The 25,114-nt window shown below is 47.5% G+C and overlaps 1 protein-coding gene across 3 annotated transcripts in view; it reads left to right on the top strand.

Annotated features, from left to right (window-relative positions):
• The first annotated feature begins 6,439 nt into the window (after nt 1–6,439).
• The window catches only part of LOC311117546 (nuclear pore complex protein Nup107-like), a 32,238-nt gene continuing 13,563 nt past the window's right edge, over nt 6,440–25,114 (top strand). The window contains exons 1-20 of one of the 3 annotated variants that reach the window (XM_084192469.1): nt 6,440–6,733; nt 8,913–9,010; nt 9,246–9,338; nt 10,003–10,115; nt 10,652–10,787; nt 11,081–11,184; nt 11,557–11,684; nt 11,783–11,831; nt 11,956–12,027; nt 14,126–14,214; nt 14,331–14,409; nt 14,558–14,671; nt 14,882–14,972; nt 16,463–16,602; nt 17,271–17,416; nt 17,681–17,729; nt 19,879–19,948; nt 20,492–20,607; nt 22,023–22,212; nt 23,288–23,400. In XM_084192469.1, coding sequence (XP_084048595.1) covers nt 6,726–6,733; nt 8,913–9,010; nt 9,246–9,338; nt 10,003–10,115; nt 10,652–10,787; nt 11,081–11,184; nt 11,557–11,684; nt 11,783–11,831; nt 11,956–12,027; nt 14,126–14,214; nt 14,331–14,409; nt 14,558–14,671; nt 14,882–14,972; nt 16,463–16,602; nt 17,271–17,416; nt 17,681–17,729; nt 19,879–19,948; nt 20,492–20,607; nt 22,023–22,212; nt 23,288–23,400 — 1,998 coding nt within the window. In that variant the 5' untranslated portion in view covers nt 6,440–6,725. Of the gene's footprint in view, nt 6,734–8,912; nt 9,011–9,245; nt 9,366–10,002; nt 10,116–10,651; nt 10,788–11,080; nt 11,185–11,556; nt 11,685–11,782; nt 11,832–11,955; nt 12,028–14,125; nt 14,215–14,330; nt 14,410–14,557; nt 14,672–14,881; nt 14,973–16,051; nt 16,603–17,270; nt 17,417–17,680; nt 17,730–19,878; nt 19,949–20,491; nt 20,608–22,022; nt 22,213–23,287; nt 23,401–25,114 lie in introns of all 3 variants that reach the window. The other 2 variants (XM_084192467.1, XM_084192468.1) reach the window with 2 other exon arrangements.

Genomic DNA, 25,114 nt, shown 5'->3' with positions numbered 1-25,114 from the left:
TGTGGGGTTGTTATCTGTTCCATAGTGAATGTGGGGGGAGGGGGGACAAACTAATGTGTTCGAAGCAGCAGGGGAAAATATTGAAATAAAAGAAAAGAACCACAGCAACGTAGTGATGATGATGATGATGATGATGATGATGAGGAGGAGGCAGAACTTGGATGATAGGGGGTTGCGTCCCAAATGACACCCTATTCCCTACATAGTGCACTACTTTTGACCAGAGCCCTGTGTGCTTAGGTTGCCATTTGAGACACATCCAGGGAGGGAGGGAGTGAGGGAGGGAGGGAGGGGGGGGTTAAAGTTGCACGTTTGTTGTGAGTTGCGTGACCTCTGTAGACCTGTGAGTTGCGTGACCTCTGTAGACCTCTTGTAAGAGAATGCCTTTGCCGCTTTGTGTACTGTGATGACAACCAACAACATCAGTCCTGGTGGATGGACCATGTGTACCATGTCCCCTTACAGAGCCACAGTATTTGAAATGCAACATCACCTGCTTATTATGGGGGAGGGGAGGGGAGGGAAAAGGGGGGTGGCCAAATGTAAACTAAAAAGCCTTAATTGAAGTGGTGTATTTTGTATAACCCAGCATCTGTAGTTCAATAAATTGGATTGCCATGCAACGGCGTCGCCATGACGCCGGTCCGCCGCCGGAATCATCTGTGTTGTTGTTGTTTTTGCCATACAGATTGTTTTGTCTCTGTGGTTTAACCATACAGATTGTTTTGTCTCTGTGGTTTAACCATACAGATTGTTTTGTCTCTGTGGTTTAACCATACAGATTGTTTTATCTCTGTGGTTTAACCATACAGATTGTTTTATCTCTGTGGTTTAACCATACAGATTGTTTTGTCTCTGTGGTTTAACCATACAGATTGTTTTATCTCTGTGGTTTAACCATACAGATTGTTTTATCTCTGTGGTTTAACCACCTCCCCATCTTCTGATGTGTCAAACTCATTCCACGGAGGGCAGAGTGTCTGTGGGGTTTCACTCCTACTTGATTGATAAATGAAGGTCACTGATTGGTAAGGAACTCTCACCTGGTTGTCTAGGTCTTAGTAAGGAACTCTCACCTGGTTGTCTAGGTCTTAGTAAGGAACTCTCACCTGGTTGTCTAGGTCTTAGTAAGGAACTCTCACCTGGTTGTCTAGGTCTTAGTAAGGAACTCTCACCTGGTTGTCTAGGTCTTAGTAAGGAACTCACCTGGTTGTCTAGGTCTTAGTAAGGAACTCACCTGGTCGTCTGGGTCTTAGTAAGGAACTCACCTGGTTGTCTAGGTCTTAGTAAGGAACTCACCTGGTTGTCTAGGTCTTAGTAAGGAACTCTCACCTGGTTGTCTAGGTCTTAGTAAGGAACTCTCACCTAGTTGTCTAGGTCTTAGTAAGGATCTCACCTGGTTGTCTAGGTTTTAGTAAGGAACTCACCTGGTTGTCTAGGTCTTAGTAAGGAACTCACCTGGTTGTCTGGGTCTTAGTAAGGAACTCACCTGGTTGTCTAGGTCTTAGTAAGGAACTCACCTGGTCGTCTGGGTCTTAGTAAGGAACTCACCTGGTTGTCTAGGTCTTAGTAAGGAACTCACCTGGTTGTCTAGGTCTTAGTAAGGAACTCTCACCTGGTTGTCTAGGTCTTAGTAAGGAACTCTCACCTAGTTGTCTAGGTCTTAGTAAGGATCTCACCTGGTTGTCTAGGTTTTAGTAAGGAACTCACCTGGTTGTCTAGGTCTTAGTAAGGAACTCACCTGGTTGTCTGGGTCTTAGTAAGGAACTCACCTGGTTGTCTAGGTCTTAGTAAGGAACTCACCTGGTTGTCTGGGTCTTAGTAAGGAACTCTCACCTGGTTGTCTAGATCTTAGTAAGGAACTCACCTGGTTGTCTAGGTCTTAATTGAAAGGAAAACCCAAACCAGCAGACACTAGGCCCTCCATGGAATGAGTTGGACACCCCTGCTGTTATGTTATTGGTTTCCTCTTTATTCCTCACTAGCTTTGAGGTAGAGGAGGGTGGGATAGTCAGGTACACAGACATACATACATGAATAGAATGAAGACGTGAAGGAAAGTTTCTAGTCTGTAATGTAAGTCTTGCAGTAAGCAGTTGAAAGACAGCTTAGTTAGCAGCAGCACCAGTCACACTAGTTACCATACTCCAGGCAGTCGGATGAATACAAGATCACAGCACAGCAGAGCACAGCAGAGCAGACTAGGGTTCATACAGAAGTCATCTATCACTCCATTGGCAGATATTCTTTCATGTACCTCTCTCTCGCGCTCTCTCTCTCTCTCCCTCACTTTCTCGCCCACTCTCTCTTTCTCTGGTGCTCTCCCTCTCTATCTCTCTCCCTCCCTATTACTATTTATCTCCCTCACTCCCTCTCTTTCTCTCTCTCCCTCTCTCTCTTTCTCTCGCGCTCTCTCTCTCCCCCACACTCTCTCGCCCACTCTCCCTTTCTCTCGTGCTCTCTCTCTCCCTCTCTATCACTCCCTCTCCCACTCTCTCTTTCTCTCTCTCTCCATATCTCTCTCTACATATCTCTCTCAGTCAGGGGAAATGTCATTATCAGACTCTGGCTAGAGCAGAGCTGCATGCTGGACAGTCAGACTCCATACCATACATATCCTACATATCTCTCTGTGGACTACAGGAGAAGAGGACCGAGCACGCCCCCATTCTCATCGACGGGGCTGTAGTGGAGCAGGTCGAGAGCTTCAAGTTCCTTGGTGTACACATCACCAACAAACTATCATGGTCCAAACACACCAAGACAGTCGTGAAGAGGGCATGACAAAGCCTATTCCCCCTCAGGAGACTGAAAAGATTTGGCATGGGTCCTCAGATCCTCAAAAAGTTATACAGCTGCACCATCGAGAGCGTCCTGACTGGTTGCATCACTGCCTGGTATGGCAACTGCTCGGCCTCCGACCGCAAGGCGCTACAGAGGGTAGTGCGTACGGCCCAGTACATCACTAGGGCCAAGATTCCTGCCATCCAGGACCTCTATACCAGGCGGTGTCAGACAAAGGCCCTACAAATTGTCAAAGACTCCAGCCACCCTAGTCATAGACTGTTCTCTCTGCTACCGCACGGCAAGCGGTACCGGAGCGCCAAGTCTAGGTCCAAAAGGCTTCTTAACAGCTTCTACCCCCAAGCCATAAGACTCCTGAACAGCTAATCAAATGGCTACCTGGACTATTTGCATTGCCCCCCCCCACCCCACCCCACCCCCTCTTTTACGCTGCTGCTACTCTGTTTATTATCTATGCATAGTCACTTTAACTCTACCTACATGTACATATTACCTCAATTACCTCGACTAACCTGTTCCCCCGCACATTGACTCTGTACCGGTACCCCCTGTATATAGCCTCCCAACTGTTATTACCTCCACTAACACATTGACTCTGTACCGGTACCCCCTGTATATAGCCTCCCTACTGTTATTACCTCCACTAACACATTGACTCTGTTCTGAGATCTGTAGCTCAGCTGGTAGAGCACGGCGCTTGTAACGCCAAGGTAGTGGGTTCGATCCCCGGGACCACCCATACACAACAAAAAAAAAATTATGCTCGCATGACTGTAAGTCGCTTTGGATAAAAGCGTCTGCTAAATGGCATATTATCATTATATTATCTGTACCGGTACCCCCTGTATATAGCCTCCCTACTGTTATTACCTCCACTAACACATTGACTCTGTACCGGTACCCCCTGTATATAGCCTCCCTACTGTTATTACCTCCACTAACACATTGACTCTATACCGGTACCCCCCTGTATATAGCCTCCCTACTGTTATTACCTCCACTAACACATTGACTCTGTACCGGTACCCCCTGTATATATAGCCTCCCTACTGTTATTACCTCCACTAACACATTGACTCTGTACCGGTACCCCCTGTATATATAGCCTCCCTACTGTTATTACCTCCACTAACACATTGACTCTGTACCGGTACCCCCTGTATATAGCCTCCCTACTGTTATTACCTCCACTAACACATTGACTCTGTACCGGTACCCCCTGTATATAGCCTCCCTACTGTTATTACCTCCACTAACACATTGACTCTATACCGGTACCCCCTGTATATAGCCTCCCTACTGTTATTACCTCCACTAACACATTGACTCTGTACCGGTACCCCCTGTATATATAGCCTCCCTACTGTTATTACCTCCACTAACACATTGACTCTGTACCGGTACCCCCCTGTATATAGCCTCCCTACTGTTATTACCTCCACTAACACATTGACTCTGTACCGGTACCCCCTGTATATATAGCCTCCCTACTGTTATTACCTCCACTAACACATTGACTCTGTACCGGTACCCCCCTGTATATAGCCTCCCTACTGTTATTACCTCCACTAACACATTGACTCTGTACCGGCACCCCCTGTATATAGCCTCGCTACTGTTATTTTACTGCTGCTCTTTAATTATTTTTGATTTTTTTAGTTATCTATTTTTTACTTAACACTTATTTTTCTTAAAACTGCATTGTTGGTTAAGGGCTTGTCAGTAAGCATTTCACTGTAAGGTTGCCAATACCTGTTGTATTCAGCGCATGTGACATACAATTTGATTTGATTTGATTTGTGTATAGGAGCACATAGCACATGATCTATTGAAAATATGCCTGCTGATCTCTACTCTGGAATAATTCAATTTCTTCTTTAATCCCGTGGATGACATGTTTGATTTGAGGATCTGAGGCCCTCTGGTCCTGTAGTCTCATTACTTCCTACAGGGTCTGCTATTCAGTGGGATGGGTCTTTAGGAATGTCTATGGCGACTGAAGTGAAGCGCTGCCTTGGGCTTTGTGTGTGTGTGTGTGTGTGTGTGTGTGTGTGTGAGAGAGATCTGTGTTTCTCACTATAACGAGGCAGTGTAGAGATGTCTAGTGTAATCTCTATCTCTCTAGTGTACACACAGTAAGCCAGTAGCAAATGAACTCATCAGCTGCTCTGGGCCTCTGCTGCTGCGTCCACGGCTAGCCTAGCAGAACGGATATGCCTGTCAGGGATAGGTGGAAGCAGCTGTCAAATCAGAGGAACTGAGTCATTCAGGCCAATGAGTGGACTCCTTGGGGGGGGGGTGGGAATAAAGGAAATCGGGCCAAGGAAGCAGACTATAGTTAAGATGCTGAGTGATACGAGGAACTCGCTGGCCAGAGTGAGGTAACTCCATGGAGTTCAGGCTCATAGCATACTGTAACATGCAATGGGGCAAATAACAGTCTGGTCCCTTAGGAGAGGGAGTGGTCTTTTATCAGATGAACACAGACATAAACACTCACAATGTGTTATTGGGATACATGTTCTCCCTCCAGTCCCTTCCATGCCGTACCTTTTTAATAAACCGTTTTTACAACTGAACTTCCGTTGGTCCTCAACAGTTATTTAACCACTTCTTCTATACTGTCAGTATTGTCCTTTCTGTGCTGACAACGCCAAGGGTGTGTCTCAAATGGCACCCTATTCCCTATATAGTGCACTACTTTTGACCAGGTCCCATAGGTCTCTGGTTAAAAGTAGTTCACTATATAGAGAATAGGATGCGTCCAGGCTCTGGTCAAAATAAGTGCACTATATAATGAATAGGTTGCCATTTGGGCTTCTCCAGCCTCTCCCAGGGTGTGACCACTCAGCCTGTCTGGACGTTTGTCTCAGGAACACATGGCATCCTTGGAAAGCCTGAATCATATAAACACACCCCACAACACACAGCAGTGCTATTCTGGGTCTCCAGGAAACTCTGTGGACTGATATACTTCCTGTTCTTCAACATGCAGGACAATAACATGGACTCTGATGAAACATTGATATGGCTCTGCACTCTCCGTCTGAAAGGGACTGATACTGACCACATGAAAATACATGGACTTAAAAAAAAAAAACGATTTAAGACAAACTGTGTCAAAGTGAAACATTCTGCACTCATTGCTGATGATAAAGGGTTTGTTATCTATGTGTTATTGTATAGCTTTACGTGCTACAAGTTCATGTTTAATACATTGACGTGATATCACGAAAGAATGCCTTGGTAAAGGAGATCATTTAATGAAGTGTAGGCCAAGAGAATAACCAGTTCTTGAAAATAAAAAATATATATACTGACGTTTAACTGTTGCTACCCGAAGGTGGCGCTATAGGAATGGTCCATTATTAAGTGCAAAATGACTGCTCTTTACAGCCCGTCGAGTGGATGACGCGCAGCAGTCATAGAGAATAATAGAGGCCTGTAATGGCCAAAAGGCCGTTTAAGCATGTCTGATCCCTCCTGAAGACACTGTTGGAGTCATGTCCATCCGGGTCATCAGGAGGGATCAGCCAATCGTGAAGAAGAAAACTGACTACTTCAAATAGAGATTGACTCAATGGCGCTGCTATAGTGGCACAGATATAAACATGAGTTCTCTATCCATCTCTATAGCAGCAGCGGTTATATTTTTTTCATGCATTGTTTCCAGTCCAAAGTAATCGAGTATATTCTCAAATATGATTGAACAACTAGTAAACACTGATTTGCACATTTAAAATTACTTAATTTAGATGTTACGAATGATTTTCCGTCGCTAAAGAATGGGATAATGGCTCTAGTTAGGGGGGGATGTATTAACAATATTGGAGCTCGATTGTAATTCCTTGTCGAGCGGGAACAAAAAGTAGAAGCTAGCAAGCAGGATTAGCTTTCGTTGGAGTTAATATCCTGCTGTCATGGACTGGTAAAACGCTTTTTATGCTGATAGAAAAATACGAATTACAGGGATGTAACATTTGTTACAGTATTTAGCGATTATACTACATGAGTACGCTGTCTGTAGATTTGTAATGGCAGGTATACATGTGTTAGCTAGTGTTAGCAATAATAGCTAGCTAGCTAACAAGTCGTTTGAACGTGTCTTGCACCTTGTCTAGCAAGTGGTTTGTTTGTACCACCAGCTATTTAGGTAATGGGCCTTTATAGTAATTAACGTTTTCTGGCGTTTTATTTCATTTGAAGTGTTCAGTAACTTGTGATTGTTATCAACGGAATATATTGATTCTGGATGACAGCTAGCTAGCTTAGTTTTTGCTCTGGTCTAGGGTGTTATGCACTTATTTTTCTGTGGGCATTGCGTATACTCACGTCTTAATCCCCACGATGCGTGTCAAAGTAGTGTAGTGGAGGTATACGCTATATCCATTAATATGGAACAGATCAGGGCCCGGTTTCCCAAAAGCATCTTAAGGCTAAGAGTAAGAATGAATCTCAGCTAACTCAAGAAATGTGTAATGAATTTTGACGTTTTTGACAAGGATGTTTTAGTTGTGCAATTTTTACATCTAAGGTGTTTGGTGCAGTATTTCTCAAGTAAAAAAATAAGAAAAGTGCAATGTGTTGTCTTATGTAAACAAAGTCAGCTGCTGGACAGGTCTGTCTCACTGTCTATGCTATTGGATAGAGGGCAATCACCGCAGCTGTTCACCCCATGTTAGTGGGCATATGTACATTGTCAAATCAAAACCCAAACTGAATTGACCTGTCGTGACACACAGAGTCCAAACTCTGTTTTAGACGGGACTGACTTTATGACCAAAATTATCCTATGTGTAGTCAATTTTGACACTAGAATAAGCTAACTGTTCACATTGAGGCCACATGGGCTGTTTTTCAAAGGGATTTGTTGCTTTATAAAGGCAGTCACACTTTAAGATGCTTTTGGGAAACCGGGCCCAGAATGTTTAGTGTAAAAATGTTGATATAATATTGTTTCTTAGCATTTTTAGGCACAGCAATGTGCACACAGCAGTAGGCCTACGCTCAAATGTTCAAAATGCAATTTGCGGGAGAACGTTGTTAAGAGGCTTCATGGACGGATAAGGAAATATCCATTAGAAATGTAGAAAGAAGGGAGATCTAAAGATGCAACAACTATCATTGGTTGCTAATAGTACTAGGATAATACCTTTTGGTTGCTAGACAATGAAAGAAAACCAATAGAACAGGAGAACACATATGAGGAAGTCTTTATAAACTAATTGCTTCCACGTTTCTATTGTAAGATTTTGGCTATAGGCTACTTTGAAGCAAGGTAAGACAATTTTTAAGGAACAGGAAAAATATAGCAAAGCTAATGGTAGGCCCAAACCGTCTTCTGGTAGATGGAAAGGCTTTCCCAAAAACCTTCTCAATTACATTTTTAACTAGCTACAAAGTAGTAACCTGGCAGAATTATATATTGATTATTTGCATCAATCCAGTGGCCATTTGTTTTGCAAACTCCATCACATGTGCTACAGATACAGTGCTAGGTGCCTGCGCACTTGAATTACACTCAACATTTCTTAGATTTCTCCCAGACATCAAAAGTGGTCTCCTGATGTGATTTTAAGCGTTGTTATGGACTTAGAACATTCCATTTAGTTGTTTTTCTATTAAAGTGTGAATTTGAGAGTGCAGAAATCTTTTGAAAAATCAGAAACCTGTGAACTTTCTTACTCAGTTGACAGCCTAATTTATCCCAATATGGGATTGATCATTTTAGGTAATTCAGAGTATGTCACTGTTTCTCATATCATTTTTCACACAGGGCACCTATCCTCTGGTGGGGCGGGCCGTTTGGGGAAATTATTGGCAACATTTCTCCAGGCACCACTACTGCCAGGGTTCAATATTCTGTCGTTACTCAGAGAAGTAAAGATATTTCTAGAACGCTGGTGAACTTTTCTTTGTATGCGCAAACTGTCGTTTCTTCAAAATAAATGACTTCTGAGCACTTTGTTTACCGCCAAACTATCTCTGATCAATGCGCATGCGCGCAGGTCCGACGCATGGACCAGAGCAGGTCACGCGTCTCCGTGTAGGGCTGACGCAAAACCCTGCTTTTACTGTATCTGAACTAACATGGTTCCTCTGTGTAGGGACCAGAATGAGTTGCTGTCGCCTATTGTACGGGATGCTGAAGTGACCAGAGCGGCACGCCGAAAGAGTTCAATTCAGAAGAAGGCTCAATTCAACTGTATCCTTATTGGGAGGTTGACAAGGGAAAAACCTTACCTACGTGTTGTCTTTGTGGATTGTGCAATGTCTGTTATACCATTTTTAAGACCTCCTATTACTGCTGCTCATTGCTCACACACTGTTCAGACTAATAGTTAGCGAACGGAGGAGTCATGGGGATGTAATGTGACTGCATAAGGTGTCTTTTAGTTCCAGTAACTAGCCAGTTGTATTCCCTGACCGTTGTTGTCCAGTCCATTCTCCTGGTGATGACAGCCAAGGTAGTACCACCCCACCTGCCCGCTCCCTGCTCCGCCACACACCTGGATCCCTCTTCAAACAGTCCTGTAAGTCTCTCCTCTTCAAACAGTCCTGTAAGTCTCTCCTCTTCAAACAGTCCTGTAAGTCTCTCCTCTTCAAACAGTCCTGTAAGTCTCTCCTCTTCAAACAGTCCTGTGAGTCTCTCCTCTTCAAACAGTCCTGTAAGTCTCTCCTCTTCAAACAGTCCTGTGAGTCTCTCCTCTTCAAACAGTCCTGTAAGTCTCTCCTCTTCAAACAGTGCTGTAAGTCTCTCCTCTTCAAACAGTCCTGTAAGTCTCTCCTCTTCAAACAGTCCTGTAAGTCTCTCCTCTTCAAACAGTCCTGTAAGTCTCTCCTCTTCAAACAGTCCTGTAAGTCTCTCCTCTTCAAACAGTCCTGTAAGTCTCTCCTCTTCAAACAGTCCTGTAAGTCTCTCCTCTTCAAACAGTCCTGTAAGTCTCTCCTCTTCAAACAGTCCTGTGAGTCTCTCGCTATGAGAGTATATTGTTTGGCTAAAGGTAAAAACCGGTGTCAACCACGATGAAGAAATCTAGATCAAAGAAGACGTATGTCCAGTTTCTTAACCCAGGCTCTCGTCATCCGCTAGTTGGTGTCTCCCAGAATGACTGGAGACGAGGCTGTACCGTTGTATCAGATTGTACTCTATTGTAACCGCTGTAGTGGTTATGCCTGCTCCCTCTCCCCCTACAGTCACCCCGAAGAGCGCTGCTAGGAACCCAGATGTGTCAGCCATCTTGGCGACCGGGGGCAGGACTCCTCGCTTCATCCATACACCACGACCTCCCCTGGGAAGTATGAGCGTGGTGAGGAGATGGATACCAGTCTTGAGTGGGTGTTTTGTCTGCTGACAGACACTGTGTGGTTCTGTATGTCTCCAAAGAAGGAAAGAAGGGGACAGATAGTGCCAGTACAGGAGACAGAAGAACCTAGCTAACAGAATAGCCAGTTAAACCACACTGCATCATCATCATTCATCACTTATTAAAGGTAGACTCAGTGATATGACGGTGATGCACAAAGTAAACAGTACAGTGGGTTAATTTCCGCAACAACTAAGAGCGTTGGAGCGCGAGGCTGAACTTCTCCGCTGTTTTGGTCACGTAGCTACCATGTTGTAAGAGCGTGAAGCGAACCTGTGCAGATATTGTGTGAGAGCCAAGTGTTGCATCTTGCTCGTCGTAATATCTGCGGCGCTGCCCGTGCATCGTCGTTTCGCTGACTCTCTTAACTTAATCAAGTATGCAACTTTGAGGCCGATCCACACGTTGATTGTTTCTGTGTTTTTGACTGTTATCGTTGTGTCTCTGTCTCTGACTCCCTGTTTACCTCTGTGCTCCAGAACCTGGATGACAGTGATTGGACCAACAGCCTGTATCCTTCTCCTCTGTCTGGGCTGGGGCTGGGGAACACCAGCTTTACTGACGACATCAACATGTCCTCGGTCATGCTGAAGGAGGAGGATCCCGGAGAGGCTGGTGAGATTATTTATTTTCTGGCTGGTTATTAACATTTTAATTGATTGATTTTTAATATCGATGATGAGCCAGCAGTTCCACTTCCCCCGGTGTCCCAGCCAGGTCTGAAAATCAGCACGTATAACTGACATCAAGGTCCAGATTTGGGGAAAGGGGTTACAGAGGATAGTGGCTAGGTGTCGTTCTGGAAATGTGTAGGAAAAACAACACTGACCTTTTGACCTCTCTCTCTCTCTCTCTCTCTCTCTCTCTCTCTCTCTCTCTCTCTCTCCTGCTGCTCCTGTGTCCTGCAGCATCAGTCAGTCTGTTCCCAGAGTTCCTCCATTCCTATCTCAGACACTCATCCAGCGCTGTCTTTGACCTGCTGGAGGAGTATGAAGCCATCTGTCAAGATAAGGTACCGTTCTCTCACTCTCACCTGACGCAGGTTCCCTCTACTGTGTGAAGGCTAGTGAGTGAGTGAGTGTCTGTCTGTGAGAGTGTTTTTAGAACACGTGTGTGCAAGCGTTGGTGGAGCAGGAGGTTCGCTCCTCAAGCATGCATGTCCAAGCGTTTGCGTATGTGTGTGAGTCATTGTGTGTGTGTGTGTGTGTGTGTGTGTGTGTGTATGCAGAGCTGTGTGCTACTCTTATGAACACCCAGTGATGGTGACAAAACATTAAGAACACCTTCCGACTAGTGAGTTGCATGAACACCCAGTGATAATGGTACATGTGTAGCTATGCTGCTATTAAACACCCAGTGATAATGGTGTATTGTGTTGTACCAGGTGGGCATGCTCCAGAGGCTGGTATCGAGGGCAGCGCCAGGGCAACAGAAGTCCTCTAAGACCGCTGGTATTAGATGGCTTTTACAGCAGGAGATGGTCACCTGGCGCCTCATCACTTCTCTATACAGGTTGGTTCTTTCTTTGTTTGTTTGTTTGTTTGTTTGTTTAATGGTGTTATGGAGACACATGGTTTGACTTTGTTACATCATTGTGTTTCTCCCCTCAGAGACAGGATCCAGTCGGAGCTGGAGGATGACATCATGATGGATGTGGCTGTGAGTAGGACTCTAGAACTATGATGTCATTCGGTAACTACAGGTGTTTCTTGCTGTGTGAGAAATGGAGTAACCATCCTCTCTCTCTCTCTCGTGTGTGTGTCCATTTCTCCTCTCTCCTCAGGCTCCCAGTGTTAGTGAGAAGGAGGTGATGGAACAACTCTTCCAGAGAGATGCTGTAGTGCGGCAGAGTCAGGTTAGAACTCACAGACACAAACACACATCCTCCCCTATATCTGTCTCTAGTGGTTCAGTCCTGTTAAGTCTGATGGATGGTTGTAGGCCCCTATATCTGTCTCTAGTGGTTCAGTCCTGTTAAGTCTGGATGGTTGTAGACCCCTATATCTGTCTCTAGTGGTTCAGTCCTGTTAAGTCTGATGGATGGTTGTAGGCCCCTATAGCTGTCTCTAGTGGTACGTTCCTGTTAAGTCTGATGGATGGTTGTAGGCCCCTATATCTGTCTCTAGTGGTTCAGTCCTGTTAAGTCTGATGGATGGTTGTAGGCCCCTATATCTGTCTCTAGTGGTTCAGTCTGGTGGATGGTTGTAGGCCCCTATATCTGTCTCTAGTGGTTCAGTCCTGTTAAGTCTGGTGGATGGTTGTAGGCCCCTATAGCTGTCTCTAGTGGTACGTTCCTGTTAAGTCTGATGGATGGTTGTAGGCCCCTATATCTGTCTCTAGTGGTTCAGTCCTGTTAAGTCTGGTGGATGGTTGTAGGCCCCTATATCTGTCTCTAGTGGTACGTTCCTGTTAAGTCTGGTGGATGGTTGTAGGCCCCTATATCTGTCTCTAGTGGTACGTTCCTGTTAAGTCTGGTGGATGGTTGTAGGCCCCTATATCTGTCTCTAGTGGTTCAGTCCTGTTAAGTCTGATGGATGGTTGTAGGCCCCTATAGCTGTCTCTAGTGGTACGTTCCTGTTAAGTCTGATGGATGGTTGTAGGCCCCTATATCTGTCTCTAGTGGTTCAGTCCTGTTAAGTCTGGTGGATGGTTGTAGGCCCCTATAGCTGTCTCTAGTGGTACGTTCCTGTTAAGTCTGATGGATGGTTGTAGGCCCCTATATCTGTCTCTAGTGGTTCAGTCCTGTTAAGTCTGGTGGATGGTTGTAGGCCCCTATAGCTGTCTCTAGTGGTACGTTCCTGTTAAGTCTGATGGATGGTTGTAGGCCCCTATATCTGTCTCTAGTGGTTCAGTCCTGTTAAGTCTGGTGGATGGTTGTAGGCCCCTATATCTGTCTCTAGTGGTACGTTCCTGTTAAGTCTGGTGGATGGTTGTAGGCCCCTATATCTGTCTCTAGTGGTACGTTCCTGTTAAGTCTGGTGGATGGTTGTAGGCCCCTATATCTGTCTCTAGTGGTTCAGTCCTGTTAAGTCTGATGGATGGTTGTAGGCCCCTATAGCTGTCTCTAGTGGTACGTTCCTGTTAAGTCTGATGGATGGTTGTAGGCCCCTATATCTGTCTCTAGTGGTTCAGTCCTGTTAAGTCTGATGGATGGTTGTAGGCCCCTATATCTGTCTCTAGTGGTTCAGTCCTGTTAAGTCTGATGGATGGTTGTAGGCCCCTATATCTGTCTCTAGTGGTTCAGTCCTGTTAAGTCTGATGGATGGTTGTAGGCCCCTATAGCTGTCTCTAGTGGTTCAGTCCTGTTAAGTCTGATGGATGGTTGTAGGCCCCTATAGCTGTCTCTAGTGGTTCAGTCCTGTTAAGTCTGGTGGATGGTTGTAGGCCCCTATATCTGTCTCTAGTGGTTCAGTCCTGTTAAGTCTGATGGATGGTTGTAGGCCCCTATAGCTGTCTCTAGTGGTTCAGTCCTGTTAAGTCTGATGGATGGTTGTAGGCCCCTATATCTGTCTCTAGTGGTTCAGTCCTGTTAAGTCTGGTGGATGGTTGTAGGCCCATCTGTCTTGCCGATGCACAGAAAACCCAGCCAACTGTATATTATCCATGTCGTCGTTCAGCCACGACTCGGTGAAACATAAGATAGTACAGTTTTTTTTTTATGTCCCGTTGGTAGGATAGTCTTGGAACGGAGCTCATCCGGTTTATTCTCCAGTGATTGCACGTTGGCCAATAGGACGGATGGTAGAGGCGGGTTACCCACTCGCCGACTAATTCTCACAAGGCACCCGGACCTGCGTCCCCCTGTATCGGTGTCTTCTCTTCATGTGAATGACAGGGATTTGGGCCTGGTCTGGTATCTGGAGTAAATCCTTGGCGTCCTGTTTAGTCTGATGGATGGTTGTAATAGAGACATTGTACATTTTTACATTATGGTTTCACTTCCTCTCTCTTAGCTGGTTGTGGATTGGTTGGAGAGTATCGCCAAAGATGAAATCGGGGACTTCTCTGACAACATTGAATACTACGCCAAGTCTGTGTACTGGTAAGTAAGCTGGAGTCATTTTGAGAGACAAGCACTTCCGTGTTTTCTCAAGTGTTGTATGTAGTTTAGGAAGACCCCGTGTGACTTGGCTAATATTCTGTGTGTTTGACTTTCAGGGAGAATACCCTTCATGCTCTGAAACAGAGGAGAAACGCATCCAGCACAGGCTTCAATGTTCCCCTGGTTACTGAGCTGGTAGGAGGGGCTATCTAGCTCTCATACATACACACACACTCACACACACACTCACACACACTCCCTCTCCTACAGACACATGCTCTTGTGCCATGATAGGGAATACGTTGTTTTACTTAGAACGTAAAGTAACTCTGTCTGTCTTTAGGACCCCGACGCCCCCATCAGACAGAAGCGTCCCCTGGCAGACCTGGACAGGGAGGATGACGCCAGGCTGCTGAAGTACCTGTTCACCCTCCTCAGAGCGGGCATGACGGACGAGGTGAGACGCCGGCCGCCTCCCAAATAACACCCTATTCCCTGTGTAGTGCACTACTTTAGACCAGAGACCTCTTGGCTCTGGTCAAAAGTAGTGCACTATACAGGTAATAAGGGTGTCATTTGAGACAGATCTCAGTACGGCGCCACCTGGTGGACGGGAGGGTATACTGAGCGGATTTCTAGTCTCAGTGGTGTGTGTGTTTGTGTGTAGGCCCAGAGGCTTTGTAAGCGCTGTGGACAGGCATGGAGGGCTGCTACTCTGGAGGGATGGAAGCTTTACCACGACCCCAACATCAACGGAGGTCAGTTCTCAACCTTACACTCTCACCCCAACACATGTTTAACACAAGTAGGGCTGTGGCGGTCATGACATTTTGTCAGCCGGGTGATTGTCAAGCAAATAACTGCCGGTCTCACGGTAATTGACCGTTTTTAATTAACATACAAATGTTTAGCATCTCCTGGCTAACATTCATAGCCTACAAGCCATTGATGCAGACCTTTTGGAACATCTATATTTTAAAAAAAAGTCTACTAAATCCATGTAATATAGCCTACACCTTCACAATAAATCCCATTATTTATTTTAGACAGGTCTAAAGAAACATGATATGAAGAAAATGTAGTCTATTTCAGAAGAACAGAATAGCATACTCTGAGTCGTCCTTATGTTATGCCCTGATCTGGCTCTGCCATACGGCTGTGGGCTACACTAGTTCATTTAGCAGACCAGATCTGCTTAGAAATCCCGTGGCATTATTTTATAGTATGAAGAATACAATTGAACAAAGCTGAATAAAATAGAGAGGATATTTTCTCCAAACGATTTGAGGGAGTGTGCACATGCGGAAAAATAAATCCATGTCATCTATGCACTTAAATAGCGAATGGAGGAAGCTTTTCCCGTGGTTCAGTTTCATGCCAGCCAGGTAGGCTATACTCCTGTTGTAAAGCGAAGCAGTGTGCTTAATATTAGGAAAGTAGATAAATAAATATAGTAGGCCTAGCCTATAGAAAGCTGATGGGATCCTCCTCTTTTTAATAGAGGCCATCACTCTGTTTTCTCAAGCAATAGCACAGCCTATAGAAATGTTGCGCAACGTGAGCTCATGGGCTCTCATGAAGTGTTTGATTAGATTTGCATTGATGTCAGAGTGATTTAGAGGGACAATAGAGTGCTGAGTACCAGGCAGTTAGCAAGTTAGGAAGGCTACTAATGACCAGCAGCATCAGAGCTTGGAGAAGCCTAGTTACCGTGACTAAAAACACTCACGTGGAATGTGACTGCGGTCATGACTTGTGGCGGTAATCCGGTCACCATAACAGCCCTAAACACACGTCCCTATGTATGGTCTGTAATGGAACTGCGGGGTGTCCCCAGGCGGTGCAGAGCTGCTACCAGTGGAGGGGAACCCTCACCGCTGTGTATGGTCTGTAATGGAACTGAGGGGTGTGTGTGTGTGTCCAGGCGGTGCAGAGCTGCTACCAGTGGAGGGGAACCCTCACCGCTGTGTATGGTCTGTAATGGAACTGAGGGGTGTGTCCAGGCGGTGCAGAGCTGCTACCAGTGGAGGGGAACCCTCACCGCTGTGTATGGTCTGTAATGGAACTGCGGGGTGTGTGTGTCCAGGCGGTGCAGAGCTGCTACCAGTGGAGGGGAACCCTCACCGCTGTGTATGGTCTGTAATGGAACTGCGGGGTGTGTCCAGGCGGTGCAGAGCTGCTACCAGTGGAGGGGAACCCTCACCGCTGTGTATGGTCTGTAATGGAACTGCGGGGTGTGTGTGTCCAGGCGGTGCAGAGCTGCTACCAGTGGAGGGGAACCCTCACCGCTGTGTATGGAAGGTGTGCTGTTGGAGGATGGCTGACGACGAACACTTCAGCAGATATGAGAGAGCCATCTACGCTGTTCTGAGTGGGAACCTCAAACGGGTATGTAGTGTGGTGTATCTCCCTGAGCCCCCTCTCTGGGTGGTGTCATGTGGAGGAGGGGGGTGTCATGTGGAGGAGGGGGGTGTCATGTGGAGGAGGGGGGTGTCATGTGGAGGAGGGGGGTGTCATGTGGAGGAGGGGGGTGTCATGTGGAGGAGGGGGGTGTGTCATGTGGAGGAGGGGGGTGTCATGTGGAGGAGGGGGGTGTCATGTGGAGGAGGGGGGTGTCATGTGGAGGAGGGGGGTGTCATGTGGAGGAGGGGGGTGTCATGTGGAGGAGGGGGGTGTCATGTGGAGGAGGGGGGTGTCTGGTGGAGGAGGGGGGTGTCTGGTGGAGGAGGGTGGTGTGTCTCAGGGAAAGCTGAAACACCTTGTCAAAGTAAACCTATAACAACAATGTTCACATAAGACAGGACTATGCTCGACTGGTAATGGCCAGGACTATGCTCGACTGGTAATGGCCAGGACTATGCTCGACTGGTAATGGCCAGGACTATGCTCGACTGGTAATGGCCAGGACTATGCTCGACTGGTAATGGCCAGGACTATGCTCGACTGGTAATGGCCAGGACTATGCTCGACTGGTAATGGCCAGGACTATGCTCGACTGGTAATGGCCAGGACTATGCTCGACTGGTAATGGACTGATTTGTCTCTCTCTCCTCTAGCTGCTCCCAGTGTGTGAGTCGTGGGAGGACAGTGTGTGGGCCTACTTCAGGGTCCTGGTAGACTCTCTGGTGGAACAGGAGATAAGGTCCTCAGGAATGGGCAGCGAGGAGCTGGAGGAGCTGCCACGAGAATACCTGGAGGCCAAGTAAGATCCCCAGCCTCTAGTAGGTAGCCTTACCCAGGGACAATATACTTTAGTGGGCAGCCCTGCCTAGAGAATACATCCTCTAGTAGAGAATACCTGGAGGTCAAGTAAAATACCCTCTAGTAGAGAATACCTGGAGGCCAGTAAGACCCCCATCCTCTAGTAGAGGCAGCGGAGGGCTGGGTATCAGGACCCTAACCTTCCTCAGTGCATCAGCTTATATTTCTAAATGCAAATGGTAATATCTCTCCCTTTTCTCTCCAGCTGGACACTAGAGAAGGTGTTTGAGGAGCTGCTAGCAACAGAGTCAAAGGTGAGCATCTGTTTGTCTGCTCTGTCAAACTAGCTAGCTGTGGACATCAGACCAGTCTGCTAGCTGTGTACATCAGACCAGTCTGCTAGCTGTGTGGACATCAGACCAGTCTGCTAGCTGTGTACATCAGACCAGTCTGCTAGCTGTGTACATCAGACCAGTCTGCTAGCTGTGTGGACATCAGACCAGTCTGCTAGCTGTGTACATCAGACCAGTCTGCTAGCTGTGTACATCAGACCAGTCTGCTAGCTGTGGACATCGGACCAGTCTGCTAGCTGTGTGGACATCGGACCAGTCTGCTAGCTGTGTACATCGGACCAGTCTGCTAGCTGTGTACATCGGACCAGTCTGCTAGCTGTGTACATCGGACCAGTCTGCTAGCTGTGTACATCAGACCAGTCTGCTAGCTGTGTACATCGGACCAGTCTGCTAGCTGTGTACATCAGACCAGTCTGCTAGCTGTGTACATCGGACCAGTCTGCTAGCTGTGTACATCGGACCAGTCTGCTAGCTGTGTACATCGGACCAGTCTGCTAGCTGTGTACATCGGACCAGTCTGCTAGCTGTGTACATCGGACCAGTCTGCTAGCTGTGTACATCAGACCAGTCTGCTAGCTGTGTACATCGGACCAGTCTGCTAGCTGTGTACATCAGACCAGTCTGCTAGCTGTGTACATCGGACCAGTCTGCTAGCCGTGTACACTACCGTTCAAAAGTTTGGGGTCACTTAGAGATGTCCTAGTTTTCGAAAGAAAAGCAAATTATTATTTTTTTTGTCCATTTTTAAAATAACATAATTGATCAGAAATACAGTGTAGACATTGTTAATGTTGTAAATGGCTATTGTAGCTGGAAACGGCTGATTTGAAATGGAATATCTACGTAGGCGTACAGAGGCCCATTATCAGCAACCATCAGTCCTGTGTTCCAATGGCACGTTGTGTTTGCTAATCCAAGTTTATCATTTTAAAAGGCTAATTGATCATTAGAAAACCCTTTTGCAATTATGTTAGCACAGCAGTTTTTTTGCAAAAGGGTTTTCTAATGATCAATTAGCCTTTTAAAATGATAAACTTGGATTAGCAAACACAACATGCCATTGGAACACAGGACTGATGGTTGCTGATAATGGGCCTCTGTACGCCTACGTAGATATTCCATTTCAAATCAGCCGTTTCCAGCTACAATAGCCATTTACAACATTAACAATGTCTACACTGTATTTCTGATCAATTTAATGTTATTTTAATGGACAAAAAATTTGCTTTTCTTTCAAAAACAAGGACATTTCTAAGTGACCCCAAACTTTTGACCGGTAGTGTACATCAGACCAGTCTGCTAACTATGTACATCAGACCAGTCTGCTAGCTATGTACATCAGACCAGTCTGCTAGCTGTGTACATCAGACCAGTCTGCTAGCTGTGGACATCAGACCAGTCTGCTAGCTGTGTACATCAGACCAGTCTGCTAGCTGTGGACATCAGACCAGTCTGCTAGCTGTGCACATCAGACCAGTCTGCTAGCTGTGGACATCAGACCAGTCTGCTAGCTGTGTACCTCAGACCAGTCTGCTAGCTGTGGACATCAGACCAGTCTGCTAGCTGTGCACATCAGACCAGTCTGCTAGCTGTGGACATCAGACCAGTCTGCTAGCTGTGCACATCAGACCAGTCTGCTAGCTGTGGACATCAGACCAGTCTGCTAGCTGTGTACATCAGACCAGTCTGCTAGCTGTGGACATCAGACCAGTCTGCTAGCTGTGGACATCAGACCAGTCTGCTAGCTGTGGACATCAGACCAGTCTGCTAGCTGGGTACATCAGACCAGTCTGCTAGCTGGGTACATCAGACCAGTCTGCTAGCTGTGGACATCAGACCAGTCTGCTAGCTGGGTACATCAGACCAGTCTGCTAGCTGGGTACATCAGACCAGTCTGCTAGCTGTGGACATCGGACCAGTCTGCTAGCTGTGTACATCGGACCAGTCTGCTAGCTGTGTACCTCAGACCAGTCTGCTAGCTGTGTACATCGGACCAGTCTGCTAGCTGTGTACATCGGACCAGTCTGCTAGCTGTGTACATCAGACCAGTCTTACGGACTCCCATAGTCCTGTGAAAGACCCTGAATGTCTCCTTCCTTCTTCTCCACAGAAAGTCCTGGAGGAGACCAAAGAACATTACCACATCATCCAGAAGTTGGTCATCCTGGGAGACCTGGATGGTGAGTCTGTTTAATAACCTTAAAGGAACGGTTTTAGTGTTTCCACATTTTTATGAAATATGACCTATAATTAATTACAATGTGAGTGAAATAGTTTTCCTTACTATTGTTTAATTATGTTAAAAAGCAGCCAATGAGCCTCTATGAGGAAATGGCAAGCATTTTTTTTTAAATGGTCAGTTTGAGATGGGTTTTTTAAAGTGTTTTTGTGTTTCTTCCTCCAATTTATGCTTTGGCCACAAATTATAAGTATAGGACGAGTCAACAACATTATTTATTATGAATATAACTTTTAAAAGTGAGATTTTTCTCTGGACCGTTACTTTAAATCCATGGCCATGTCTGTGTCAGCCTATGGAAAGACCGTACAGACAGACGAAAGTCATGAGGTAGTCAGTCGGTATCCAGTTGGACTGTGATTCTGGTTATCAGGTACATGAGGTAGTCAGTCGGTATCCAGTTGGACTTTGTGGTTCTGGTTACTGCAGGTATGTTACTGCTTTATGAAACGGTCCCAGTATAAAACAGTATTTTGTGTGTCAGGTCTCCTGGAGGAGTTCAGTAACTGGTTGACCAGGAGTCCAGCGCTGCCCTCTCACCTGCTGCGATTCATGACTCACCTGCTGCTATTCTACCGTAGCCTGGGCATGCAGCTCAAGGTATCATCTCCACACACACACACACACACACACCGTGCTGTTCTACCGTAGCCTGGGCATGCAGCTCAAGGTATCATCTCCACACACACACACACACCGTGCTGTTCTACCGTAGCCTGGGCATGCAGCTCAAGGTATCATCTACACACACACACACACACACACACACACACACCGTGCTGTTCTACCGTAGCCTGGGCATGCAGCTCAAGGTATCATCTACACACACACACACACCGTGCTGTTCTACCGTAGCCTGGGCATGCAGCTCAAGGTATCATCTACACACACACACACACACACACACACACCGTGGTGTTCTACCGTAGCCTGGGCATGCAGCTCAAGGTATCATCTACACACACACACACACACACACCGTGCTGTTCTACCGTAGCCTGGGCATGCAGCTCAAGGTCTCATCTACACACACACACACACCGTGCTGTTCTACCGTCGCCTGGGCATGCAGCTCAAGGTATCATCTACACACACACACACACACACACACACACACACACACACACACACACCGTGTTGTTCTACCGTCGCCTGGGCATGCAGCTCAAGGTATCATCTACACACACACACACACACACACCGTGCTGTTCTACCGTCGCCTGGGCATGCAGCTCAAGGTATCATCTACACACACACACACACACACACACCGTGCTGTTCTACCGTAGCCTGGGCATGCAGCTCAAGGTATCATCTACACACACACACACACACACACACCGTGTTGTTCTACCGTAGCCTGGGCATGCAGCTCAAGGTATCATCTACACACACACACACACACACACACACACACACACACCGTGCTGTTCTACCGTCGCCTGGGCATGCAGCTCAAGGTATCATCTACACACACACACACACACACACACACACACACCGTGCTATTCTACCGTCGCCTGGGCATGCAGCTCAAGGTATCATCTACACACACACACACACACCGTGCTATTCTACCGTAGCCTGGGCATGCAGCTCAAGGTATCATCTACACACACACACACACACACACACACACCGTGTTCTACCGTCGCCTGGGCATGCAGCTCAAGGTATCATCTACACACACACACACACACACACACACCGTGCTGTTCTACCGTCGCCTGGGCATGCAGCTCAAGGTATCATCTACACACACACACACACACACACACACACACACACCGTGCTGTTCTACCGTCGCCTGGGCATGCAGCTCAAGGTATCATCTACACACACACACACACACACACACACACACACACACACAGAGAGAGAGAGAGAGAAACACACTTTTGCTGTCATACACCTATATAAACATCAACCATTCCTCACACACACCACCTTCCACAATCCACATATCCGTTCCCCCCCTACCCCTAATCCCTCCACTCATGTTCTCCCCTAATCAGGAGGAGGTGTCGGTGGATGTCCTGAAGGCCTACGTCTCTCTGTTGATGAGGGAGAAGCAGGTGGATCTGATCGCCTTCTATGTCAGTCACCTGCCGTCAGACATTGGCACCGCCCAGTACGCTCACTTCCTGGAGGAGGTCGCCGAGGCTGACCAGAGACAACGCTGTCTGGAGCTGGCCAGGGAGGCAGGTCAGTGTCTCTCACAGAGGCTGCTGGGACGAGTGGGGGGGGGGGGGGTTCCTTTAGTCTAAAGCAGGGGTGGCAAACACATTTTTTCCCTGCGGGCCACATTTGGTCTTCACCGAGGTCCGGAGGACCGCACTTAAAATGTATTATATTTCCTGGCCATTGAAATTTGCTGAAAATAAGTCCTCTATCCATCACTTTTGGAATTTCCGATGCTTCCCGACTGTCTAGCTTTTGGTTCGATGACTGTTATCAAGCTGGAAAGAGTGACGGGACTAGATACGACTGTTATCAAGCTGGACAGAGTGACGGGACTAGATACGACTGTTATCAAGCTGGACAGAGTGACGGGACTAGAAACGACTGTAGGTTCATTATCATTTCTACCCAGTTTTGATTAGGTTTTAGTAATATCAATGTCGATTTTAAGATTGTTTATCTCCCCAAAAAACTAAAAAAATACATTAAAAAATATATAATACACATACTAAATACTCAAATCTCCAGCGGGGATGGAATGGGCCCCCTGGTCTAAAGCTACAGTCAGTCTGACATTCATCTGAGATTCGACAACCGGCAATTAAATTAGGTTGGTAAATATGTTAAAATGGACCATGTAGACTTTCGCTTTTCTGCAGCTATGGACTGTAGGAAGGGGGGGGGAAAACAATGTGTTAAACCTGCAATATGTAAATGTTTGTGCAACCTGACCAAATGCACATAGAAATCTGAGTTCTAGATCTGTCATTCTCATTGAAAGCAAGTCTAAGAAGCGGTAGATCTGTTCTATGTGTGTTATTTCTATGCTCCCCGTTCTTAAATTTAGTTTTTGCATCTTACTTTCGGTTTTTTACACCAGCTTCAAATGGCTGAAAATACAATATTTTTGGTTATTGAAAATATATTTCACAGCGGTTTAGATGGTCCAATGATTCTCTACACAACACTGGCTTGTTTTGTCATATAAACTGAAATTAGGCAAACTATTAGAATTTTAGCATCCAGGAAATGGCGGAGCGATTTCTGCATATTGCACCTTTTTAAAGGTCCAGGTATCTAAGTGTTGTGTTGTGGTCAGGTCTGGACGTGGCAGCGGTCACTAAGATGGTGGTGGAGAACATCAGAGAGAGAGACACTGAGGACTTCGCTCATCATGACCTCACCCCTGCACTGGACACTGGCACCTCAGCGGTACGAAACACACACACACTGGCACCTCAGCGGTACGAAACACACACTGGCACCTCAGCGGTACGAAACACACACACACACTGGCACCTCAGCGGTACGAAACACACACACACACTGGCACCTCAACGGTACGAAACACACACTGGCACCTCAGCGGTACGAAGGAGAAACACCAACACCATGTGGTCATGTTAACCCTGTACCTCCCTACCCCCCCCAGGAGGACCATGTGGTCATGTTAACCCTGTACCTCCCTACCCCCCCCAGGAGGACCATGTGGTCATGTTAACCCTGTACCTCCCTACCCCCCCAGGAGGACCATGTGGTCATGTTAACCCTGTACCCCCCCCCCCCCATGAGGACCATGTGGTCATGTTAACCCTGTACCTCCCCCCCCCCAGGAGGACCATGTGGTCATGTTAACCCTGTACCTCCCTATCCCCCCCCCAGGAGGACCATGTGGTCATGTTAACCCTGTACCTCCCTACCCCCCCCCCCCCCCAGGAGGACCATGTGGTCATGTTAACCCTGTACCTCCCCCCCCCCCCCAGGAGGACCATGTGGTCATGTTAACCCTGTACCTCCCCCCCCCCCCCCCAGGAGGACCATGTGGTCATGTTAACCCTGTACCTCCCCCCCCCCCAGGAGGACCATGTGGTCATGTTAACCCTGTACCTCCCCCCCCCCCCCAGGAGGACCATGTGGTCATGTTAACCCTGTACCTCCCCCCCCCCCCCCCAGGAGGACCATGTGGTCATGTTAACCCTGTACCTCCCTACCCCCCCCCCCCCAGGAGGACCATGTGGTCATGTTAACCCTGTACCCCCCCCCCCCCCCCCAGGAGGACCATGTGGTCATGTTAACCCTGTACCTCCCTACCCCCCCCCCCCCCCAGGAGGACCATGTGGTCATGTTAACCCTGTACCCCCCCCCCCCCCCCCCAGGAGGACCATGTGGTCATGTTAACCCTGTACCCCCCCCCCCCCCCCCCAGGAGGACCATGTGGTCATGTTAACCCTGTACCTCCCTACCCCCCCCCCCCAGGAGGACCATGTGGTCATGTTAACCCTGTACCTCCCCCCCCCAGGAGGACCATGTGGTCATGTTAACCCTGTACCTCCCCCCCCCCAGGAGGACCATGTGGTCATGTTAACCCTGTACCTCCCCCCCCCCAGGAGGACCATGTGGTCATGTTAACCCTGTACCTCCCTACCCCCCCCCAGGAGGACCATGTGGTCATGTTAACCCTGTACCTCCCTACCCCCCCCAGGAGGACCATGTGGTCATGTTAACCCTGTACCTCCCTACCCCCCCCCAGGAGGACCATGTGGTCATGTTAACCCTGTACCTCCCTACCCCCCCCCCCCCCCCAGGAGGACCATGTGGTCATGTTAACCCTGTACCTCCCTACCCACCCCCAGGAGGACCATGTGGTCATGTTAACCCTGTACCTCCCCCCCCCACCCAGGAGGACCATGTGGTCATGTTAACCCTGTACCTCCCTACCCCCCCAGGAGGACCATGTGGTCATGTTAACCCTGTACCTCCCTACCCCCCCCCCAGGAGGACCATGTGGTCATGTTAACCCTGTACCTCCCTACTCCCCCCCAGGAGGACCATGTGGTCATGTTGACCCTGTACCTCCCTACCCCCCCCAGGAGGACCATGTGGTCATGTTAACCCTGTACCTCCCCCCCCCACCCAGGAGGACCAT

The sequence above is a fragment of the Coregonus lavaretus genome (genome assembly GCF_964263955.1).
Source record: "Coregonus lavaretus genome assembly, contig: HAP1_SCAFFOLD_175, whole genome shotgun sequence".
Classification (NCBI taxonomy): Eukaryota; Metazoa; Chordata; class Actinopteri; order Salmoniformes; family Salmonidae; genus Coregonus; species Coregonus lavaretus.
Note: the sequence above shows the minus strand (reverse complement) of the source record. Positions and strands in the feature narration are given on the sequence as shown.